Source organism: Candoia aspera, chromosome 1 (genome assembly GCF_035149785.1).
Source record: "Candoia aspera isolate rCanAsp1 chromosome 1, rCanAsp1.hap2, whole genome shotgun sequence".
Taxonomy (NCBI): Eukaryota; Metazoa; Chordata; class Lepidosauria; order Squamata; family Boidae; genus Candoia; species Candoia aspera.
In genome coordinates this window covers 280,114,070-280,138,914 of record NC_086153.1, presented here as the reverse complement: position 1 = coordinate 280,138,914, position 24,845 = coordinate 280,114,070, and the positions used below count along the sequence as shown (strand labels likewise).

General features: G+C 40.4%; 1 protein-coding gene across 4 annotated transcripts in view; it reads left to right on the top strand.

Moving 5' to 3' along the window:
* The first annotated feature begins 6,487 nt into the window (after nucleotides 1-6,487).
* The window catches only part of TYRO3 (TYRO3 protein tyrosine kinase), a 73,137-nt gene continuing 54,779 nt past the window's right edge, over nucleotides 6,488-24,845 (top strand). The window contains exons 1-3 of one of the 4 annotated variants that reach the window (XM_063289933.1): nucleotides 6,488-7,367; nucleotides 16,930-17,140; nucleotides 21,822-21,922. In XM_063289933.1, the coding sequence (XP_063146003.1) occupies nucleotides 7,274-7,367; nucleotides 16,930-17,140; nucleotides 21,822-21,922 (406 nt within the window). In that variant the 5' untranslated portion in view covers nucleotides 6,488-7,273. The remainder of the gene's footprint in view (nucleotides 7,368-16,929; nucleotides 17,141-21,821; nucleotides 21,923-24,845) is intronic. The other 3 variants (XM_063289932.1, XM_063289935.1, XM_063289934.1) reach the window with 3 other exon arrangements.

The following is a 24,845-nucleotide window of genomic DNA, read 5'->3' as shown; positions in this document are numbered from 1 at the left end:
AGTGGAACTTAATGATCTTCATTCTTTTAAAAATCCTCTAAGAGATTCGTATACAAGAACCACCATTCTGGTTCATGACTATAGTCCACCCACCCAGCTTATCACTCCTTACTATCTTTACAGCAGGACTCAGACAAACACGTGGGCAGCTCTGATCAAATCTGGCCATGGAAAGCTTGCAGAACCTGGAAGTCAAGAAATGCCACACTCTGAAGTACAAGATGCAGCAGATACAGAGCTATTTACCAAACACAACTGTATTACCCAGTTCCTAGAATGTGTAAAGTAAGCCTATCACTTCTGGGCTGCAAAAATACAATGATCACCAGAAAATAGCAAAAAGCTAGGCCTGGCTTATCCAAAGGCGTAATGCTGTCCTAAAGATCAGAAGGTTCAATACAAGGCCCAGCATTCCTAGCACTAAGTAGACGTTACATTTATAGCAACAAGTATGATTAAGTATGTGGACTCACGGCTCCTGCTTGAAGAGCAGGTGGCAGCTGTGGCTTGGAGGGCCTTTGCACATCTTTAGGTCATGTACCAGTTGCGCCCGTTCCTGGACCGAGAGGCTTTGCTCATAGTCACTCATTCCCTTGTGACCTCCCGTCTGGATTACCACAATGTGCTTTACATGGCGCTGCCCTTGAAGAGCATTCAGAAGCTTCAACTGGTACAGAATGCAGCTGCTCGGGTAGTAAATGGTGTCAGATATTCGACACATGTAACACCACTACTACTGCATTGGTTGTTGGTGTGTTTCTGGGTGCAATTCAAGGTCCTGGTTGTCACCTTTAAAGCCCTTCATGGCTTGGGACTGGGTTACCTAAGGGACTGTCTTCTCCCAGTTGTTTCTACCTGTCCAATTCAGTCTGGTAGGTTGGGCATGCTACAGGTCCCATCAGCCAAGGAATGTCAGTTGGCAGGGACTAGAAGATGTGCCGCCTCTGCTGTAGCACCTGCGCTCTGGAATATTCTCCCTTCAGAGATCAGGATGTCTACGACCCTGTTGGCCTTCCATAAGGCCGTGAAGACCTGGTTATGTGCCCAGGTCTGGGGCCCCAAGTGTGTTAAAGGCCCTGTTTCTTGGCTATATTAACATCCATGCATTGTTTACTTGGCGACCACAGATTTTTATTTTGTACTTTTAATTGTTTTTAATTATTTTAACTGTTTTATGGTTTTTATGATCGTAAGCCACCCACAGTCATTTGTTGAGATGGGCAGCTATAGAAATTAAATAAATAAATAGATTTATTGTCCTTTAATGGACTAAATGCATGTCCTTTAATGGACTAGAACCTATTTCACAAGATATATGAGATGGCATCTTTGGCAAGTAGAAGGGTGTATTGGGGGAGTGGTAAATGAGCAGGAGGGAATGTGAAATGTCTGTGTAATGGAAAAAGGGTACAGTGTGTGACAATAATACAAAGGGTAATAATACAAACATCAAGTCTGCAATTACCAACCTTAGAGCTGCCCCTCCATGGCTTCAGTGCTACATGGCTACAAAAGCCCCTTTAAAACTTGGACACTGGGGGACATGGCTTGCTATGGAGGGACGTATATCTGCAAGTGACCTTCGTATGGTGAAGCAAACCTCCTGTGGGAGGAAAGGAGAACCAGCATCAAAAGCCCCACTTCCCTTCCTTCTCACCCTGCTTTTCCTGCCACCCATGGCTTGACCAGGCAAATGGGAGAGAGGGGTTTGGGGCACACTGAGAGAGCCCCAATTCTCCTGCTGTCAAAGGGCGAATGAATAATCAGAGGCCAGGGACTGGAAGGGTGGCATGCCCACAAACCTCAGGCAGCCAACGACAGCAAGGCAGGTCCCCACCCTAACTGAAAGACTGATTGCTCAGCAGGGCTTATGCTGGCCAAAGCTGGCAAACTTTTGAAGTGGAGCAAAGGAAGATGGGCAGAGGCTGCCTACATAGACGACTGAGGATGACGTTGCACATTCACATCCTCAACAAGTATTTGATGCTGGAGAAGCAGGTGGTTCCTTATACTGAGGAACACTCTTTAGCAAGTACAGGAAGGACTCCTTAAGGATGACTGTGGAGGTTGTAGTGACATCACAAAACCTACAGTACATTTTAAAGCTATAAATTGAGGTTTCTTGCTGTTCAATTGTTCAGTCACTTCCATCTCTTTGTGACTTTGTGGACATCATTTTGCTGGGACTGTTGTAAACTGCTTCTTTGAGTTCTTGTAAGCACCTGCTTGTGTCATCAGTGACAGCATCTAGTCACCTTGACTTCGGTCAGCCCTTTTTTCAATTGCCCTTGATTTTTCCAGACATCAAGTTCTTCTCCAGTGACTCTTGTCTCACATTGTGTGTCCAAAATATTTCTGCAGTGGCTTTATTGCTTCCAGGGGAATAGTCTGGTTTTACTTCCCTACTAGACCCCTGTGCTGAATTAGCCAGTTTAGTTTTGTGATTTTGCTACTTACGTTATGATCCCTTGTTCTTGTCTTTCATGGCTTTATCTGTCTTCTGTGAACTCCAGTTACCAGGCATATAATAAAGAAATGTTGCTAGCATTGTAAAATGTGTGTATTGCTGCTATTAGTTAAATATACACTGAGAAAAAAATCATGAAAATACTTTTCGTACTTTTTTTCATTATAGATTTTCTTCATAGATTTTATCATTAGAAGAAATGTCTGATATTGAATAACATGTGATAATTGCTTACCAGCAGCAAGTAACAGTAATCCTTTGCCAACTTAAGTGAAGCAGGGATGAGGACCACAGATTCTTAGACACATTCATCCTGTTCACCTTTAAACTCATTCACAATCCACCCATCCAAACACACACCCCAAAGGTGACTCAGCTGAGAGCCTCAAATCCCATAGACTTGATACCTTTCACTGGCAGGTTCGTGGTGAGCTGCATCACTTCCCCATATTTTTTCTTATGAAGAAGGCAATGTGGAAAAGCAAAACCCCACTTCAGTGCATTCCCTGTGATTTGAAGTGATCAGAAAGGTAATGGAAGATTGGGGAAGGGTTCAGAAAGAGGGAAGGGCTGGTTTTACCAGGACTAACATACCTGTATCTGAGCTGCAAAAATCCAGATGAGTTCTTGCTGCCATCTAGCAGTCATCCAGATTTTTGCACCCTATATATGGTAGCAATAGACCCTGAGATCTTTGGGGGCTCCATAGGGAAAGCTTACCCTGAACTAGGCCCATGGTTTACAGCAATCTTTCACTATGCTCTCCAGTTGCACTCAAAACTCCCAGCAATTATCATGCTAACTAGGGAATTCTGGGAGTTGAAAACAATATATTTTACTGGTGCCCAGGTTGTGAAAGGCTGGACTCCCATAAATAAGTATCAGACTTAAATTCAAACTAGTATTAAACTAGTTTTAGTCCAAGTATTTCAGCATACTGTGACTGCAGAATTATTAGATACCTCTCCAAAAAGTCTAATAATTCATATTTTAAAATGAATACTTTTCAAGTTGCCTGTCATTTAATACAGAAATTAAGAAACAGATTTTTTCCAAAACAGAAAACTTAATAGGACACCTTAAGCACACAGAAATTTCATTAATAGCCACACAGTACCACAATAAAATAAAATAAAATAAAATAAATTAACAGATTTAGTGTTTGGAAACTGGATTTCAAACTTAATGAAGGTATTTAAAAGAAACCTATTAAAAAACAGATTGCCTTTCTTGAAGTATAACAGATAGGAACAAGATTTATCCTTGAAAAATTACAGGAATCTTGGAATTAAACATTTGCTTTCCAAACCAAATGAAAAGCATGTTAGGCAAATGTTCACAGGACAAATAAGCAAGACAGATTCACCCCACCATATAAACATCCCACTGCATTTCATATTTAGGCACTAGAAGGGCACTTTTAATTAGGCAGAACCTTCATGATGTTCCTAACAGTTTGAACCAGTAAGTTCCTTTACAGGCAAAAACTTCATGCTGGCAGAAAGGGGTAATATTAACTAAACACTCTTACAATACCAATAGGATTAGGGAAGGATATTTTATGGCTTCCTGACATCTTGTCAGCATCTCTGAGGGAAATAGTATTTTACCCATCCTGGCTGAGGAACAATTCTTTGAAACTAAAAAGTCTGCATCTATTTTATATACCTCTAGTTGGATTAATAGATATTGCCTCAAAACAGATGTTGTATGAGATTATAATTTCTTCCACATAAAAAATCCTGATTTTTTTCGTGGCATATGTAAGCTAAGGCAGCAAACAACTTCCACACTGTTGCTAAGAAAACTGAATGGACACATCCATGAGATCACCAGGAGTGAAGTTCAGGTTGAAAGAGACTTTATCTTACATGTCTGCTAAAATGAATAAATTTGATAAGAATTTCATTTAGCTTTAAGCATTTGGAGTGTTTCTCAATTTCTTTTTATTTCAACAAGAGTTAGGCAAAGTCCTTCATCAGAGCAAGAAATTTAAAAAATCAATTACACCAAACCACAAACAAGTCAAGCATAACATTTGTGCAAATCTAGAAAAGGGGCGTAACTATGAATTGAATAACCATAGCTAAGCATTTCGTGCACACAGCCAGTGACAAACATATAGGAGCTGGGGGGGAAAAACACTAGAGTACTCTGAATTATTATTTTTCCTCTTCATTTAGACCTCATTATAACCTTGAAATCTACTTAATCTTATCTACCTGTCAACATGCTTCATAAAGGAAATACTAATGAAGTAGCCAAAGGAAGTAATAAACCTTCCTTTGATGAGTTGCAGCTGGAATTGTGGGAGGCAGCTTCCATGTCTAACATAATAACACAACTGAGATAAAAAAGCACTGAGCAGTTCAACAGTTTCAGTAGAAGAGAATTATCTGTAGCTCAGGGTTGAACTGTGTAGCCCTTGGTGCTCTGAGCTTGGTTGCTTGCAGACCTTTCATTATCCAACTGAGTTTCATTACCCAACCCAACTCAACAGATTTTGGCAAAAGATCAGGAATCTGGTAGCACCTTTTCTGACTAACAGGTTTTTGTGAGCTTAAATCTGTTAGTCAGAAAAGATGCTATCAGATTCCTGATCTTTTGCCATCATAGACTAACATGGCTTTCTTGCAGAGTTAGGCAACCATTTATGGATTACAATATTCAGAAAAATTGTCTCCCTTATTATTATTACTATTATTATTTGCACGTTTTACTGGGTTTTGCTGTTTCTTACTATCTCTTGATTCTTTCTACTATAGGTATATAGCTCTTTATGGACCTAACTCGGGCAATGTGAGGTGACTCACCAGATTTGGACAGCTGTGAAACAACAGCAAATTGTTATGTAATTTATTATTTTTGTACTATTACTGCCAGGAGAGGCTTTTGTGAGATTTTTCTATTATTTGGTGTCAAAATAATTGGCCCTACCTTAGGCAGCCAGATGTACACAGAGAACTAGGGAATGCAGACTTATTCTTACACAGTCCTGCTTCAGTTAGTGTGCAAACAGTTAAGCATCAAAGAGTTAAGAGTTGTCTACATCTCTCTGCTGTCCAATTTGCAACCCACACATGGTAGCCCAATTCTTAGGAATCTTAGGAAGTTGTTTTTCTCTGGTTTTAATTTCCAGTAAAAGCTACTGACAGTTTGGATTAAGGCATTTCCACCAAACAGCACAATCCAGAGACACCAACCTTCCATTGATTTTCACAGGACAAACAAGCAAGAAGCAGCAAATTCACTTCCTCCCATATACATCCAACTACATTTAGTAAAGATATAATTTTTATTAGGCAGAACCTCCATGATAATCTAAAGGAGAGAGTCTGCGACCCAGATCCCCCAACACAGTTAGACGTAATGTTGGCTGGTTGATGTTTTAATTGCTGGGTAGGCTGTCACACAGGATTGAGAAGACTAGGTTCAAGTACCATGTTTGGTTCAGTAACTTTGGGCCAGTCACTCAGTCCACCCTAACTTGCAAGGTTTTTGCTGTAGGAATGACACTGGAGTAAGAAATATTATGCAGCTGCCATGAGGTCCTGGGGCAAAATGGTGTTCAAACAAGTAGCTAAATAAAATAAGTAGAATATACGAACCATCTACTCTGTGTAATGTTAACAATGCAGCATTTCCCACATGCACTTATTTCACTGGCCATGTTAACAAGAGAGGGGCAAAAAGAAAAGTGAGATTAAGATAAAATGTTGAATGAAATAGATTTTAATGTTTTGATTTCATGGAAAATATTATGTGAAGCACTTCTGGTAAAAACTGAATATAAGATGTGTAAGCTGTTAAAAAGGGAAAGAAAGAAGACCAGAACAAAAGACTAAATTATCACTCGATGATGATGATGATGATGTATGCATTGCTCTACGGGTGTCCTTCCATGGATTAAAATTGGTAAAGGGTCGTCCTTCATCATTTGGCCACGTCTGACACAGACCCTTCTTTTCTCTCGTTCTCCTTTTTTAAATCACGACCCTCTTTGATTTGGGATGAGCTGCTCCTTCAGGAGAAACGGCGGTCTCGCTGACTAACCTGCACGCAGAAAAAGGTCGCGTCCGCGCGTTCCCGCTCTCCTTGAAACCGGCTCCGTTCCCGGGAAACCACGTTCTTTCTGCCGCAGGCCTGTTATTTTCCACTTCGCGGGGGATTAAAAAAAAAGTTCGGGAAAGCAATAGGATAAGCAATTGATAGATTAATATTCATGAGGCCGGTGATGTCATGAGAAGCGGAGCTGTGGCCTCCCGAAAGCGCCATTTCCTGGAGGAGAAGCAAGAGCCGAAGCAAGACTTGCAGAAGGAAGCCGCGGCGGCCGACGGAGGGAGCTCCGCGTCGGGCCAAGCTCAACTCTGCGGGCTCGCCGGCCCGATGAACTCTGTGCACTGCGGGAGGGAAGCCAGTAGGGGGGGACCTTCCCGATTTGGTGATCACAAGCTCAGGGAAAGGCAGCAGAGCCGCCGGCCGAGCCCGCGCCGGTGTGGTGCCTGGTGCTGCCATCTCCGGCCGCTTCTTTTCCTGGCTTGTCCTGCGCGATCGCGTGGGCGCCGAGCTCCTCTTCGCGCCCAGATCCAAGGGGCGCGGGCCGCCAGCTTTTCTTCCGAGGAAGGGGCGTCGTTGGTTTTCCTCCCCCTTTTTTCCCTCCCTGATTGCTTTGCCACCCGCCCATCCTCCCCTTTTTCCTTTTCCTCCTCTTGCTTTCCTCCCCCTGTTTAAATTTTGGGACCGAGACGAGGCAACCGCTTTGGAGGTCGCTAGGAAGATGGTGATAAAGATGATGAGGTGGAAGAGATGGAGATGAAGCAGACTATGCCGACGCGGGGAGTCCTGTTGCTGTTAACGGCACTATGGGCTCTGTTTTCGCGGGACTTCAGGGCTGTAACAGGTAAGGCGGCTCCGCTCCTCCGAGTTCCTTCCCGGCCAGGGAGGAGGCAGCTGACTCTCGACCTGATTCATACCGATTCTTGCCCCCTTCTCACCCTCCCACCCAACTGTGGTATTTTACGTTTCCCAAGTGTTTCCCGAGTTCCTGCTTGCCCGAGGGGCAGTCTGTTCTGCAACTGATTTGGATGAAGCGGCACAACCGGGTCAGGGGCTGCTTTGAAAGTGGAATCCCTTCATCTTCAATGTCACTTCTTTAAAAAACCAAACCCAAGTAAACTCCTGTTGACAGTTTTCTTTTTCCTCAGAAGGGACTTCCGGCAGGAGAGGAGGACTCCCTGCTGCCTCTGGTAGTTACAATGATTTTCCCACCTTCTCCTGGTGCTGTGAGACTGGCCTACAGCCTTCCTCATTGGAGCTGAAACAAATGACAAAATTTAGGGGAACCGTGTTTCTTTGTTTCTATTTTTTTAATCCCTGGTTGAGTTTTTTGTTTTTATGATTATCTTGGAGATGAAGGCCATTTCATGCCCATCTTTGTACAGGTGAGGTTGGGCCAGTAGTTTGTATCCCAGGAATCTGACTCTTCCTTCTACTCCACTGCCTGCTTTCCCAATTCCCACAACACTGGTTGGCAGAGAGTTAGGGCTTCACTGCTGTTGAGATCCTTCCCATTAGAAAGCTTCCTAATTGGATGAATCAGGCCAGTTTTAAATGGAATGTCCAATAAGAGGCCCTTACAGGTCCCTGCAAGATGGCTTCATTATTTTTGTAGAGGTTTTAAGTGAGGACTTGAGTGAACTAGCACACTCAAAGGTTAAAAAAGGCACAGCCTATGAGAATGCCCATACACAGATATTTACTGTGGGGTATATTTATTTTTAAGTGTTTTGCCTTTAAAACCAGGCTCTATCATTAGGCCAGAGTGGGTAATCTGTGGCTCTCCAGAAGCTGCTGAACCGCAGTTCCAAGCACCATTCATCAGAGTGCCTATGGTTGTTGAGAGTTGTAGTTTGTCAACATCTGGAATGCCATAGATTCCTCAGCTGCCTAAGGCGTCTGTCCCAGGTAAATTAATTTGCATGTTGTGAAAGGGCAGTGATTTATTAATTTTTATTGTATTTTTTACTGGTATGGTAGAAGGGAAAGATGCTTGTGGAATTTTCTGTCCATGCACCAAAATAATGGTTGACTTTAGGCACTATGGCTGGCTAACATCCATGGAAGGTTGCAAGCACACTTTGGTATTACACCTCAAGCAGCAAAATATCTTGGCCTGCCATCTATTAGAATAATAATCACTGGCTATTTTAATGCTTCTTTATTGCATCAGCATCTAAATGTATCTGAGGTCTTTGGCAGCTCTATTTATGTTTCTATAATGGAATATTGGCTACAGCTCTTGAACATAAGGATATCCTTTTTCTTTCTGTGACTTTATCCCAGGCATTCATCTTTATGGAAAGACAGAAGGTCAAAAAAACTGTTTATTTCTTCTAAGAGTGGTAATAAATATACCACTGACACAAAGCTTTGTAGGATTTGGATTAATAAGTCTGTCCATAACCCTTTATATACTCCTTTAATGTATTTGTGAATAAATAATGTTCTATCAGGATCCCCACTGAAATGACACGAACACAAATAAATAAAGAGATTGTCCAATGAATCAGTAAGACTTGTAAAATTCTTGAAAGTATTATTTTGTTTTCTATCTCAGATCAGGTTACAATTTTGGAGTCATTTATTTAGGGAGCAGCTCTGTTACTGTAATGCTTCACCCTCCCACTATATCAGTGAATGATTGTTTGGAACTATAAATGTTATCCCTGGGTCATGAACCAGTAATTCTAGTTGGGATCCATCTGTTACCAGTTTCCAAAGTAAGCTGGTTAGTGTGGCTGAATGAGTGAAGGCTGATGTCAGTATTGAGTCAAAGTAATCTGTGGGCAGAAGGCAAGAAGCAGACATAAATAGATAGAAATTTAAAAAAAAATAAGAAAGATCAAGCTGAAAGGAGAATAGTAGTGCTGATTCTTTGGCGTAATTTAGGTTTGTGGGTCAGAGATTATCCGGGATATTTTCTTCTGGAAAATGTCTTTGAGAATTAATGTGGATCTTTTTAAAAAATATATTGTTTATTATTAATTGTTCAAGATATAATTAAAGCATGGGTCTTATCTTGCCTGCAGACCCAGATCATAGCATGGAATCTGGAAAGCATCCAGATCCTTCCTATGGACTCTGCAACTTCAGTCCTCAGTTGTGCCTCTTTTGGGTAGGACAATGAAGCTAATAATGATATGATAAGGAAAAAGAATGACTAATTACAGTCACTACAAGAGCATGTTGAAAATGCTGAGGTTTTTGAGGTTCCTTTGTATGTAAGAACTGAACCATATATCTCTTTGACTAGCAAGTGTCCATCAGTTTTAGCTGCCATGGATAATGTGTGACATTCACAAAGGCTCTCACTATACAAGCGGGCTGATCATTTTTGCACCTGTCCCATGGAGTCACCAACTTTGAAATACTCTCCAAATCAGCTTTCCCCAACCTGGTATACCATTGATGTGGTCATACTACTATTCCCAGAATTCTGGGAATTGTATTTGCAATATAGCAAGAGGACCTGGGTTAAAGATGCCTGCTCCAGATTCAAGCAAACCTACATTGTCATCTTATATATCTGGCACCTAATATATGGGGAATTAAGGGACTAATTAGGGACCTGTAGACATACAGTTCCATTTCCCTTTTTCACTCTCGAGAATTTCAGTACTTGCTAGTAGTAAGCAGTGATTGCAAAAACAGAAAGTTAATGTGCTTCACTGCAAAAACATCTAGCAGGACTTGGTTGTTATTAGTTATACCTAGCTGTTAGCTCAATAAGGAAACGGAAATTTATTTCCTAGTTTGAGAGAGAATAGTGGCTTACTGATGATTAGACTAATAGGAATCAAGCTCGGTGAGGGAGTGAAACTAGTAGGGCGTTCATAGTGTTGCACAACTTCTTTTGTGTGTTTCTTATACCCACACCCAGCCATTCAGATTCTTCAGGCAGCTTTCATTTTATTAAGAAAGGTATAGAATTAAAGGCCAAGGTTCTCCTTGAATCCAAAAGAATTGTTAAGCTACCACTAACTGAGCAATTTCTTCTTATTTCTATAATCATTACATTGCAAAGATATATTAGTGACAAAGTTTCAATTAGGTAACAGTTGTCTGTGTACATATGTGAATGAATGTTGTGCCTTTCCATAGAAAATATATACATACCCTATGATCTTTCCAAAATTACCCATGTCTTAAGAGGTCATTCATTTCCTGTAATCAAAATCCAAAAATATATCTTATTTTTCCTTTCTTGTACTTTGTGCAGAACTCTCCTTCAAATGTGAAATGCACTTTGCTTACTTAAGATTTCAGCAAGAGTGGTAATTTAAAACTGAAGCTGTCTGCAAAGATAGCTCTATTTGTTCATGATTAACTATTTTAGCAAGTGGATTACTGAAAAGCTGAGCAGTTTTGCTATTGCAAAATATTGCCTATATTTCACAAGACTGTCATTTTATAAATGCATTTTTTGTATATATGGTCTGGTCATATAGTAAGTAGCAGAGAACTCTGTTTCTTCAATATGATGCACATTGAGAGGGAGGATGCTTTCTGGCACACCCACACGTGCACAAACACACATAATTTATCTCATTTGTTGAATTAAATAATAAGGGGTTAGATCATGTTTCTCAGTGTGTGATTAATTCCTTAGCCCAGCAATAAAAAAGTGCTGTGTCTAAACGTCATTTATTTTGCTAGCTTCACTGCTCTTAGCAATTTACTTAAGTTAACCAGAACAACAAAGAAAACATTACAAACAAAATGGCATGGGAACTAGTGGGTTTACTGGCTGTTAAGCCAGTAGAAATCCCACGAAAGAACAAAATGCTTTTATCTGCAGAGGTTCCTGAGTTGCACAAGTATGATTTCATTTATATTTATGTAATTATATTGCATACCAATGTACTTAAGTAATTTACAATACTGTAATAGCATAAAGCAATATAAGAAATAAAATACAAATATGAACTGAAAAAAGAGCAAAACAGGCTGCAATATAAAATAATAACGGGAGATCAGTGCAAAACATTTTAAAACCCCTAGAAGGTTTTAAGGTTGGAAAAAATTGGGAAAATGAAAATTCCATGTTCCATTGGAAGAGCCACAATGTGGTTGCTGGGTGCACATCTCTGCAGAGGGCATGCTGCAACTCAGGTATCACCACTAAAAAGGCTCTCCACCAATCCTTACCATATAGTCTGCAATAAACATTGTAGCATGTCCTGACGTTAGAACTTCAACAAAAACGTCCTAGGCAGTGGTTGGCAAATGTTGACAGAATGTCCTACATATGTTGCCAGTACATACATAGTCCTCACCTGTAATATACTTTGTCTTGCCTTTCTCTTTTCCTTCCTTCCTTCCTTCCTTCCTTCCTTCCTTCCTTCCTTCCTTCCTTCCTTCCTTCCTTCCTTCCTTCCTTCCTTCCTTCCTTCCTTCCTATTAGACTTATACACTACCTTTCTGTTTGGCAATCAAAGTATCTTACAGCTGAAAAGAGAATACAAATATAAGCAAAGCAACAGGAATGCAGTTAGAAATAAGACATTAAAATAATTAATGTTCATGAAATATAAAGGTGTAATAATTAAATGCTTGGCGGAAGAGATGTTTACTTCCAAAAGAAGAGAACATACATAGGTCTGGGTTGAACTGTGAAGTCCTTGGTGCTCTCCGAGCTTGGCTATTCGCTTGCAGACATTTCATTACCCAACTAGGTAACATCATCAGTGCTAGTGAGTTGGGGTTTGCTCCCTGTTTATATACAGTAGCCTGCCCTGGCAGTTTTGGTGGGCATGTGGTTTTCTCCTTGGTAATTCTTTATGTGAGTGTTGGCTGCTGGAGAGGATCTGGAGAATACATCCTCTCCAGCAGCCAACACCAAGATAAGCAGGGATTAACACCAAGCAAACAATCAAGCAGAAAACAAACTCTAACAGAAAACAAATACTGGCAGGGCAAGCTACTGTATATAAACAGGGAGCGAACCCCACACTCACTCGCATTGATACTGTTACCTAATTGGGTAATGAAATGTCTGCAAAAAAACAACCAAGATCAGAGAGCACTAAGAACTCCACAGATGTTTACCTCTTAAATAGAGAGTGGGGGGGAGGGGGCAAGCACATCATGTTAAGGAGTGCATTGCACAATCCAGGAGCTACTCCAGAGAAAGCCCTTTTCTGCATATCAAATAGCTGAATCCCTGGCAACAGGATTATCTTCAAAGAGGCCTCCCCTGCTGATCTGAGAAGCATATTACATGGACAGAGCTCTTTGTGTCTTACTAAAAAAAAAAAAAAGTGAATCATGGCTTAGCATGGTGTGTGTGCCCCCAGTCAATATCATGTCACAATGTGTGCAATTGCTAGTTTATCATTGGTATATGAATATTTTGTACAGGCGCAGTATGAATGTGCTGGACAGATATACTATCTGCTTTCTAGGAGATCAGTGAAATGCAGGCTCGGTTCTCACATTTTGCTCTGGCTTTGATCTGGGAAAAAAAATAATTGTTACAGCTATTTGACCAAAAGAAGCAATAAGTAGAGTAGAGTATGTGTTTGTTCATTACACTTGTTGCTATGTGCGTGACCATGAAGTACCTTGTGGTCTAGGAGCGACTGTTTCTTCTACCTTTTACTAGCATTAAGATCTGAAGGGGGATTTAAGTGAAATCAGCTGAACCTTCTTTGCTCTTTGGACTTATGTGGTGAATGTCTGAAAGTCTGCAGTGATAACGGGTACATTCAGAATGGGATAGGCATATGGCCCAATTCTTTTTTATACACTTGCAAGTGCCTAAAGAAGCTTTCTGTGATTGTGGGTGTTGGACTTTTCTTCAATCACATCTCTTTTTTTAGGAGGAAAAACTGAAAGAGGTGTAGAAAAAATGTGTGCTGTATTTTGAAATACGATGTGCACTTCGACCTTGCATGTTGTTAATCAGTATAGGATGCCGTTGTGCAGCCCCAGTTGCAATTATGTTGAGATTCTTGCTAACTGTTTGGATCTGGAACTTGAGACAGAATCACATCAGGTTTATAAGATTTGTTCTTCTAACTTGGCTGCTTAGTGCACACTGCTTACTGTGTGCTATGAAGCCCCATTGTTGTTTATTCGTTTAGTCGCTTCCGACTCTTCGTGACTTCATGGACCAGCCCACGCCAGAGCTTCCTGTCAGTCGTCGCCACCCCCAGCTCCCCCAGGGACAAGTCCGTCACCTCTAGAATATCATCCATCCACCTTGCCCTTGGTCGGCCCCTCTTCCTTTTGCCTTCCACTTTCCCTAGCATCAGCATCTTCTCCAGGCTGTCCTGTCTTCTCATTATGTGGCCAAAGTATTTCAGTTTTGCCTTTAATATCGTTCCCTCAAGTGAGCAGTCTGGCTTTATTTCCTGGAGGATGGACTGGTTTGATCTTCTGGCAGTCCAAGGCACTCTCAGAATTTTCCTCCAACAATGAAGCCCCATTATCTACTGAATAATTACTGAAACTGCAGTTTTGTGTGTTCCTAATTCTCTAGACATATAACCTAGAGAGGGAATCTTCACCTGTACATCTCAGTGTATAAAATATGTGTTTTCTCACTGGAGATTTTGTACATTTGGGAATAAGTTACTACTTGCTAATGGAGATGCTATAATTCTCTCCTTCCTTAGGATTCTTGAGGGAGAGGACAGAAGGCAGATATGTACAGTAGAGCTCCCAATTAACTACAATGCATGCCCATGTTTTGCCACTTTTTTGCAGGATTAACACTACATAGTTGTTGGGGACAGGACTGCCCACTGAGTGAATAGAGGGTTCTAACGTTTCTTCCTCCCTATCATCCAAACTCCAATGAGGTTCCCTCTTCTGCTAGTGGAATTCCACTGGTGCAAAGGAAACACCATACCGCCGTAATTATTTCTTCTCCACCATCCCTAGGGCATTTGGATTGATTCTAAGACTTACCATTCCGCCTGATATAATTGGAAGAATTTGGGGCATGTTAATAACTATGGACGGTTGGGTGGTATGGAATCACAATCATTTGGATTTTTGGAAGTGGTATTGACTTGAGCTTGTCAGACAAGTTGGGTGGCTCTGGCTTTATTTGGCCTGCTCATTCCCATAAATGCTCTAATTGCCAGAGTTATCCAGCAGATAACTCTTAAGTTCCATCAAATGTAAGACACACATGTTTTTAGACGCATACAGATTTATCAGATAACATAAATGTGATCTTATGGAAAGAATTGACAATAAGGTTTTGCTTTCTGAAAACATTAATATATCAAAGCAAAATGGATCTGGATAGATATAGGGCTATGAAAGTTCATAAGGGTAATTTCATAACTACAGTCTCTGGCTGCTTATTATTTAAACATTTCTGGGCCATCCTTCAATTCAAAATTTCAAGCCTAGTTTACAATAACTATTTTTTACTGATTTGTTTATTATACAAATTTCTATACCATTCCATCCCAAGCCTTTGGGTAGTTTACACAAAACAGACAACATAATAAAAATAAGCAAAAACTTCCATAGTCATAATTAAAACAATATAATGTACCTACAAAAGACACACACACACACATAGTCCAAATCCTTCAGCCCAAACACTCACCCAAACATTCCTAATATTCAGAAGCTTAATGAAACAAAATTCTTTTCACTGCTTTTCTAAAACTTAGCAATGAAGGAGCCTCTACCCTGCCAGTATTGTGGGGAAAATAGGAGGAGGAAGGAATATTCGGTATGTTCACCGCCTTGAGTTATTTATAAAAATAATAAAGGCGGGATAGAAATTAAATAAATATAAATAAATAAATAAATAAATCCAGAGCTTCTCTTTCTGAAAAGACTGCACAGGACAAGGAGATTCTACTTAGAGGAGATAGCCCCTATGATATTCCAGAACCAAGCTATGTAGGGCTTTATAGGTTAACACTAGCACCTTGGACTGTATTCATACATCTCTTGGCAGCACACATAAAACAGGTGTTATCTGACTGTAGCTGATCTCACCGGCCAATAAGTGGGTGGTTGCATTCTGGACCAGCTGTAGATTTTGGGTGGTCTTCAAAGACAGCCCCAAAGAGCACATTGCAGTAGTCTAAACATGAGGTGATAAGGGTAGGGGTCAATTGATATCAGAGCTTTGCTGAGTCCTTAATGGAGTTTTGGCTTGCAAAGGCCTTGGTGGAGTTACAGGATAATTGATTTGCATGCATATAAAAAAGATAATACTTAGATTAGGAAGGATTATGGAAGGGTTACACTGACCACTGCCAAAATCAACATGCTGAAACGGATTGAGTGACCAATGCCTATAATATTAAAAAAAAAACACCTTATTATCTATAATGGTGTATCTTTGCCATCAGCGTGCCTGAAAATAGTTACACCACCTTATACAAAATGGTTCTAAAAGTAACTATGTTAAGATGAGAATCTACCAAGGATGTAATAACACTGGCAGGCAGTAGTCTAGTGGCTGAAATCTTTTCTGTCTTGAAGCTTAGTTATCGTCTTGTTTATTTTCTTCCTTGCAACATATCTTCATCTTCTTCCCCAATGCTTATACACTCTCCTTCAGTATATTTGCTCTGTTAAAGTCTCCCTTATACATGCTCTCCTCCATTGACTTTAAAAGCATCTGATGACCCTCAAACATATCCCGAAGAACACATTTATCCCAAAGGAAGGTGGAGAAACATCACCATCTGCAAATGAATTAGTGACACCTATCCAAATGAGGGATGAGATCAGCACTGGCATTGCATCCTGAGTTTTGGAGTTGCCTGGCTACTGGTTGAACTAATTCTGCACTACAGATGGGGGAGGGGGGAAAGAAAAGGAGAGAGAGAAGCATGTTCTGAAAATGGTTGGTTTCCTTTCACGGCTAAGCTTTCAATCATGCTTTTCCATCCATAGAGTTTTCACACTGTTTAGGAGCTTTTGCAATTAAGAGAAGCTGTGAACTGAATGACCCCCTATGTGAATGATTTTTTTTCCATAGAAATAGATCAAAGCTATGCTTTCTTTAAAGTAATGAATATTACTTGGGAGTCAATAAGCATCCAGAGGGAATTTGGGTAGCATTGTACTATTGTTCTGAAAATAACTCTTTCAAAAGCATTAACCATGAAGTGTTGCAAGGAGACCAAATGCATCTGTATGTACCACTAAAAGATTGCTGCTGTATGGGCTTCACCCTGCTGATTTCCAAATTGGCACATTGTTGAAGAAGCCCTGCATGGCTTTATTCACCTGCGCTATTTCCTATCTAGAACTTTGGTGTTCTTATCCTATAATTATCCCAACATATATAATAAACTTCTGATGAGGTGCATTGAGGGGGCTGTGAGTTTTGTTCTTTGACTATATCACGCTACAGATCAGTAACCTTGATTGATTTGCTGTACTCCCAACCACCTTGCTCCCCACCTGTGGGCAAGGATGGGTGGGAGGTTACTTTCTTCCAGAAGCAAAAGGTATTGGAATGCCAATCAAACTGACCGTGTCCCAGGGGCAGCCAGTGAAGTTGAACTGCAGTCTGGAGGGAATGGAAGAACCAGAGATGCTGTGGATCAAGGATGGAGCTGTGGTGCAGGGTATAGACCAGGTGTACATTCCAGTAAATGAAGAACACTGGATAGGTTTCCTCAGGTAAGAATGACATCTAGAACAGGATATTCTCTCTCTCTCTCTCTCTCTCTCTCTCTCTGTATATATATATATATATATATATATATATATATATATATATATATATGACTAATGCTAATATTAAAGGTTAGTTTATTTCGCCTTTCTTCTGTGGAACTTGGGCAGGGGGCATTTGTGATTCTCTCCTCCTCTCTTATTTTTCCTCACAGCAGCCCTGTGAAATAGTTTAGGTTCATCCAAAGGCACCAGGCAAATTATCCAACCAGGCAATTCGTTCCCTGGATTTATTTATTTATTTATTTATTTATTAGTCAAATTTATATAGCCACCCATCTCACAGGAAGTGACTCTGGGTGGCGTTCACTAAATAAAAACAATGCATCTACAAAAACAAGCATTAAAAATGTAAAAATCCACATAAAACATCAATTAAAACAGAAATATATACAAACCGCAGGCAGAGAGAGAATGAGTACATCCACCTCAATAGTGGAGCCATCTCAACAGATCTCCACTTTATTTGCTTAATATCTCAAGAATCTAAACCAGTGTTTCTCAACCTCAGCAACTTTAAGATGTGTGGACTTCAACTCCCAGAATTCCCCAGCTAGGGTGGAATTCATGAGAAACACTGATCTAAACTTTTCATGCTTTCTAGTTCTTTCCCCATTTTGGTTACTAGTAATTTGTAACATTTTTATAATATTTAAAGTGCTTAAGGCACTATATATACATTATTTATTATCATCCTTACAACAAATCTTAAACATACTGTACCAGTTCAGTATTATTCCTCCCCATATTATAGACTGAGCCTGAATGAGAATTATTTGCTGAAAGCAAAAGTGGACAGTTTTTGGGGGCTGCATTTTGGAGGGACAAGGGCTACTGTAAGTGGGGTGAGAATGCCAAGTGGATGGATTTTCAATTTCTTCCTTTGTTGCAGGAAAGGAAAGCCTTTTTGTTTTTTTGTTGGTTTGTTAAGCTTATTTTAGGGGATTTGGGCCTTCTCAAAATAGTGGTAAATGGTGTCACTGTTTTCCAGAATTATGGGAGAGGGACTCTGGGGACACACTGGGGCATCCACAGGAAGGGGAGGTATCAGAAAAGTCAAGATGGTGGCTACAACCCACAGAGCTTTGATTGCATGGCTGCTACTGCCATTGTGACTTCTTTACAACCGCCACCCCACCCCCACAGATGTCCTAGGGGCCACAGAAAGGGGGCTTTTTATTCATCTCTGAGGCCTACAGAAAACAATTTTTGCAGCCTGGTCTTAAAGACCCATTTGAAATAAGTCCACTGGTAAAACTGCATTCTGCCATCCCCCTCAGCCACCCAATCTTTTTCTTTTCTCTGGGCTGGTGGACAGACTTTGAACCAGAGCGCTGTGCTGCAACCACACAGCCTTTCCATTTTTAGAAGTCCTTGATGGCACTTGCAGGCCTAGAAATTTAAGAAAGGAAGAAACAAACAAAGAAGAAGGTTAAGATGAAATAGAAGGTTTAATGGATGCCAATGAACTTGCCTGGTAGCACATTTGTCCCTGTGGATAACCTATTGCTATCACTGAAAGCAGAATATGTTTTGCACGTAACTGAAAATTAAAGTAAAGGTGGATATACCCATGCAGTTTTCTTGGTGCCAGTGGAGATGTAGTTTTGCATTGCCTTCCCCTGGGGATGTTTTTTAACTTCCCAGTTTGACTATACACAGCGGTCTTTCTGGCAGTCTCCCATCTGAGTTGGCTGGGTGCTGCTACTTGCTGTGTGTATCTGGTAGTTAATCAGGGGTCTTGTTTTCTATATCCTGAATTCATACATGAAATAAGGAGTCATTTTTATAAGCAGCAGAGAGGCAAAAGATTCCAATGCAGGATTGCAAACTGGCATTGAATTGTCCAATCCCAACCTCTTAGCTTTAATAGCAAAGGAATGCAGAGAAACCCTTCATTTGCTCTGTGATTCTCTAAGAATGGCGCTAAGGAGAACTAGGAGCCTACAAAACTGTATTAGTCCCCACAGTTTTCTGCTGAGTCTGTAGCTGTCATTTTACACAGAGAGAGCTTCCCCCTCTCTTGGCCTTTGTTTGCAGCTTTGTTATTGAAAACTTTCAAGGATAAAGAAAGCTTTATGCTCCTTTTTCATAGATTTGTTCCCATATGCTTTGCAACAAAACTGGATGGTTAATTTTTGAGATATAATTAAACATTTCCTTGATGTTGTTCTTTTCACTTCACATTCTTTTCTTCTTGACTTTGACTAAAAAGAGAGAGTTTAGTTCAGTCTGTGCTTCCCAAATCAGATCTGGGCTCTGTTGGGAGAAACAGATGTGTCATACAAACCAAGCCTTAGTCATTTCCCACAGGAGATGTTCCAGTGTATTTACTCTGTCATTTACTTTAAGCCAAGGGTGCGATACTACAGCCAATTAATATAATATAAGGCATAGAAAAGATGCTTAGTGTGCTTCTATATATATGTATAAAAAAAAGTTGAACCAGTTTTCCTGGTGCAGTTGCCAGATATCCTTGAGAAGAAGCTATCAGCAAATATCCCCCTTTGAGGCCTTCTGAATAAATAGTTTCTTGAGATTTGTAAATTCTCAGCAGAGCCCTTGAAATCATATTGTGTTTCTATAAGGAAATTAATATCTCAGAGTCCTACAGTGATTAGTGTTAAAATTGCACCTCTGGCAATCCTAACTAATGTCTCCATTGGAGACTTTGGGTTATGCTGGTCGAATAATATGGGAGGAGAAATCAATATTGGTGGAGGGGCCAGATCTGGATAGACAGCAAATTAATAGGAAAATCAGAGAAAGCTAAATATGAAGATAGGGTTCCTGTCTTTATGTCCAGAGTATAGATATAGTTGTCACAAAATTGGACACTGCCATTATCTGACACTTTGATAATTTTAAGAGCTAGTGCTGTGTGGTTGTTAGGGCCTTGGACTAGGGCTGGGGAGATTCAGATCCAAAACCATCCTCAAGCATGGAAATTCTGGGTGATTTTTTGACCACTCACTTTCTCTTGGCTCAGCTACCTAACAGGATTGTTATGGTGTGGATAAAATGAAGACAGATCCCCATGAAAATCAACTTGAGCTCCTAGAGAAAAGATGGGATATCAGTCTAACAAGTAATATAGATTAATAACAGGGGGTAGAATACCTCCCTTGGATGAGGTTTTTAAGATGTTGCACCTAGTAGCATCTACAGCAAATTGCAGTGATGCCAGTGACAGCATTACATAAATGCCATTATTATTTACCTGACATCTGATGCAAGTATATAAGTCACAGCATTTGCATGATGATGTCATCCTGCATGCTTCATCATTGACCACCTTGCCTCTCATGCAGACACCCATGGCTGTACCATGTTACAGTGAAATGAGTTATACTCCCAAAGGCATTATAATGTTTCCCTTTCTTCCTGATAAGAAAAGGGTTAGTTTGTTAGGAGGCTCATTAAATTTGAGCTATGCTGAGTAAGGTAAAAAAAAGAACAAATCCAAATCTTGAGTAATCGCTTTTATGAAGGAACATTTGCTCTGTCCTCTTGAATTTTGTAAACAAACATATTTGCTCTCTGCATATTTCCAGACTTCAGGTTCAGGGTTGGATAACTTGGTAGTATCAGACTTCCTGGAACCAGTGAGTGATTTAACTCTCTCACGATCTTCAGACAGGAATGGCATGGCACAGTTAATTCATGCATGCAGTAATCCTAGATTATTATTTATCTCTCCCGTGTGGGTGCCAATTTTTCCTAAACCCTTTTAAAAAAAAGTTCCTTCCACTTCATTCACTGCAGTATTTTTGTTTCTAGACTTCCTCAACCAGATGTCCTCCAGATGGTTTGGGATCCCATAATTTCTGGCTAGCATGGCCAACACTGGGGGCTGCTATGTTAGGAAAGGCTGTTCTAGAAGACAGTTCTATCACTGCTGCGTACTTCATGGGGATGGTTGCCTAGCTAACGTTCTTCTCTGAAATGCTCCCTCTGCTTCCTGATCTGTTCACAGAAACATTTTCAGGTGAAACCATCTGAGTGGGAACCACCTTATGGGATCAGTTCAGTAGCAATGAAGGTATCTTGTTTGCAAAATGGTTCCAAGTTTAACCCTTGGCAACTTTAGTCTAGATGGCTAAGCTGGGAATGTCTACCATGTAGGATCTGCTAGTCAGAAGATATAATAATTGGCTAGGTTTTATTATGAGAGCCAGTTTGGTGTAGTGGTTAAGTCAACAGGCTAGAAACTGAGAGACTGTGAGTTCTAGTCCTGTCTTAGGCACAAAGCCAACTGGTTGACCTTGGGCCAGTCAACCACTTTCTCTCAGCCCTTGGAAGCAGGCAATAGCAAACCACTTCGGAAATCTTGCCAAGAAAAGCACAGAGTCTAGTCCAGGCAGTTGCCAGAAGTCAAAACTGACTTGAAGACACACACAAAAAAGGTTTTATTTATTTAGTTATGCAATTCCCCTTCCTCCTTTTTAAAATTTTCAGGGTGGGGGAAACAAGAACACAGTAACATTAAGTAGAATGCATAAATTCAACTTGTAACAAATTAAAAATTTCTGGAAAAACAGAAGAATTGAGAGATATTTAATATCTACAAATCTTTGTTCATATACAGTGTAATTTACTACTTTATATTCCCCTTCCAACTCTTTAGCTTGAAGTCTGTAGATCGGACAGATTCTGGAAAATACTGGTGCCAAGTGGAGACCAATGGGAAGAAAGAGGAATCACTGCAAGTGTGGCTTATTGTGGAAGGTAAGGGGCCATGTTGCTGACTTCTATCTGGGGCAGTTGTGATAATTGTATGTGAAAGCTGTGACAGGAGGTTGCCTTGATTGATGTTGGCCCATTTCCAGGGTCTGTGCAACTATGACCAAAACAAAGATACTCTCATAATGAACCAGTAAAGGTCCAAGTGTTGGTGGGTAGAGCTGTAGAAGGCTATTACATAATTTTTGCATGGTCTTTTGTTCTACAGAATCTGGAGCATTTCCAGTGTTACGTTTCCAGACCTGTATTTGAAAACATGCATAGGAAATTGCTAGAATATGGCTGTCAACAAATGTCTTCACAATAGAATAATGAGTATGTTGGTGATCCTATCACTTGTGGAGGAAGGTCTGGAGAATCTTTCAGGCTACTGATCTGACACTTCCGAGTGAGCAGAGATTGATGTCTTTTTCTATTTTCTTTCTTAGATACATTTTCAAAATATGAAAATATTCTGGGGAGCAGGGAAATCACATATTATCACCAGTGTCATTGATTTCAAATCTAGGGCTTAGCTTTGTTAGGAAATTCCAAAGGATCCCAGTCAATTACAGAGAAATGTTAATCAGATTAAAGAGAGGCAGGAGACATGGTTAAAACAGGCTAGAGATGGGATCAGGCTAAATAAATAAAAGGACAATAGGTGTGATCAGGCAGCAGCTGGAGTCCAGTATTAGATTTAGTGGATCATAATCAAAGATCCAGAGGATGAGGCTTAGTGGAAAATGGGGCTGGAGGATTAATACTGGATGAAGTCAGACAAAGCTAAAACTAAGGAAAAAATGGTTTGGAAAGACAGTTCCTATAAAGTAAATGCTGCAGTCTACTTGGCTGGCTCAGGAACCAGAGGGCTGGTGACACCAGAGGGAGATTGTCTCCTAGAGGCTCTGACTAAATATCTCTCATGGGTATCTTACAGAAAATTAAAGTTTGATGGTTGTAGATTTTTTTTTCTCCTCATGTCACTGCTTGGATTTTTAAATAATCTATAGTTTGATATTTGGTGAACTAAATAGGATCTTAGCTGCTTATTAATGCACCCATGCTTTCAACTCTAATGAAACTGTGTTGGAGCAGCACATAGGATTTCATTCATTACTTTTGTTTAGATGGGTACTGACTAGTTTATGCAGACTGGATAGAGGACACATTAAAGAGCCTTTGGCCTGGTAACAGTGCAACTGTGAAGTCCAAAGTTACGTGATTCAGAAAGGAGGGTGACTTCCTTTAGCTTACCTTGGGCGGGCCTGTGTGGGCTATAATTTGTGGCAGTGGATCTGACAGAGCTATCAGTGTCAGCTCTGTATAATAACGGGAAAGGATTCTGCGGCAAGGTTACGTTCTAATGCAGCAAGCAGTGCTTTCTGTTCTGACTCATGGCTGAATCAGTGTCCCAGCATGGGCTCAGAGTACCATGCTCTTTAGATATTTTTATTTTTTTGGCACAAAAATACTTGCAATGCTGTTTTTTTCTATCTTTCTTCTTCTGGAAGAAGTAAGGAGATATGCAGTGGCAGTCAGCACTTAGAAACAATACAGGAGGGATGCATGGTCTGTGCCAGGCACACTGGGAACAAGAAAGCCTCTGCTTTTCTTTACTATCTTTTGGAGTAAAAAAAAAGGGGGGGGAGGGAGGAAAGACTAGGTGTCATTTTAAGAAAAAGATGATCACTGGAGAAATTGATAGCAGAGAATGTAAGAAAAATTGTGTGTTTCTTCAGGACATCCCAAAGACACGCACGCACACATATACCCTGATGCCAACTAAGCACATCTTTGTGGAGTTGAAACAGCCAGGCATACACAGTCATGCACTAGGCTGCTCCTCCTCCAAACAGCCTCTCTTACTTCGGCATATTCTCTGTCTTCCTTCTCCTTTCCTAGTGTCAAAAGGGAACAGTTGTCTTTAGTGTCAGAAGGGAAAGGAGAAATAACTGCAGGAGCCATTCTGACTATTGATGTCAGCCCTTAAAGGTAGACCAGTCTAGGAAACCAAAGTCATGTAGGCCAATATTCTTTTATTGTAAAGATATAGTAACAGACGCTTGCAAGTCTGAATGTGCTTAACCCCTCCCTCCCTTTATCTTCATGAGAACCAGGGAGGGTCTTGTCTGAGATGTTTTCTCAGCTTACATTTCTGCCCTGGACTCAGCCCTCTTTTACCTGACTGATGTCTTGGTAGTGGCTCTTCCTCCTGTCCCTCAAGGCCATTTCCTCTGTCCTCTATAGTTGGGCAGAATTCTTGCTTCAAATTCTTTAGTCATGAATTCAACGAGTGACAAAATAAATAACTTTCCACATTAGTTCTTTCCCCTAAAAATTAGAATATCAGAAACTCATATTGTAAGATTGTTATGAGGACAAATTATGTTAAGAAATTATTCATACGTTAAAAAACTTATCTTGGAGAGTGGTTGGTTATAAGTTTTTCATCATGCCGATAGTCAGATTTTTTAAGGAGATTGATCTTGTGATTCCAGTTACCTGGATTAGGTTTTATGGAAGTGTGAATTGCCAGGGATAGTCAAAGGTGGGAAGGTTATATTGGGTAGAAAAAGAGCACTCCAGTGTTTTGTGCAGTATGTCCAATTTAGGGGAAATTACTGGCTGATCCAGTCCATGCCGAATACATGATTTGTAGGTAAATGAGGATAGGCGTCCAACTATGAGAGGGCTGTGGATGTTTCATGAAATGGCAGCTGGGAGAGTGCAACCTTTCATAAAACATCAGTCTACCTAAAGAGTAAGTAGAGAAGCTAAAAAAAAAAAAGTCTCCCCCTCAAAAGAGAAATAGTTTAAAAAAAATAAATGAAGGCAAGTATATTTGAAAAATTCTAAGTTAGATCAGTGTTTCTCAACCTCAGAAACTTTAAGCTGTGTGGATTTCAGCTTCCTGGCATGCTGGCTG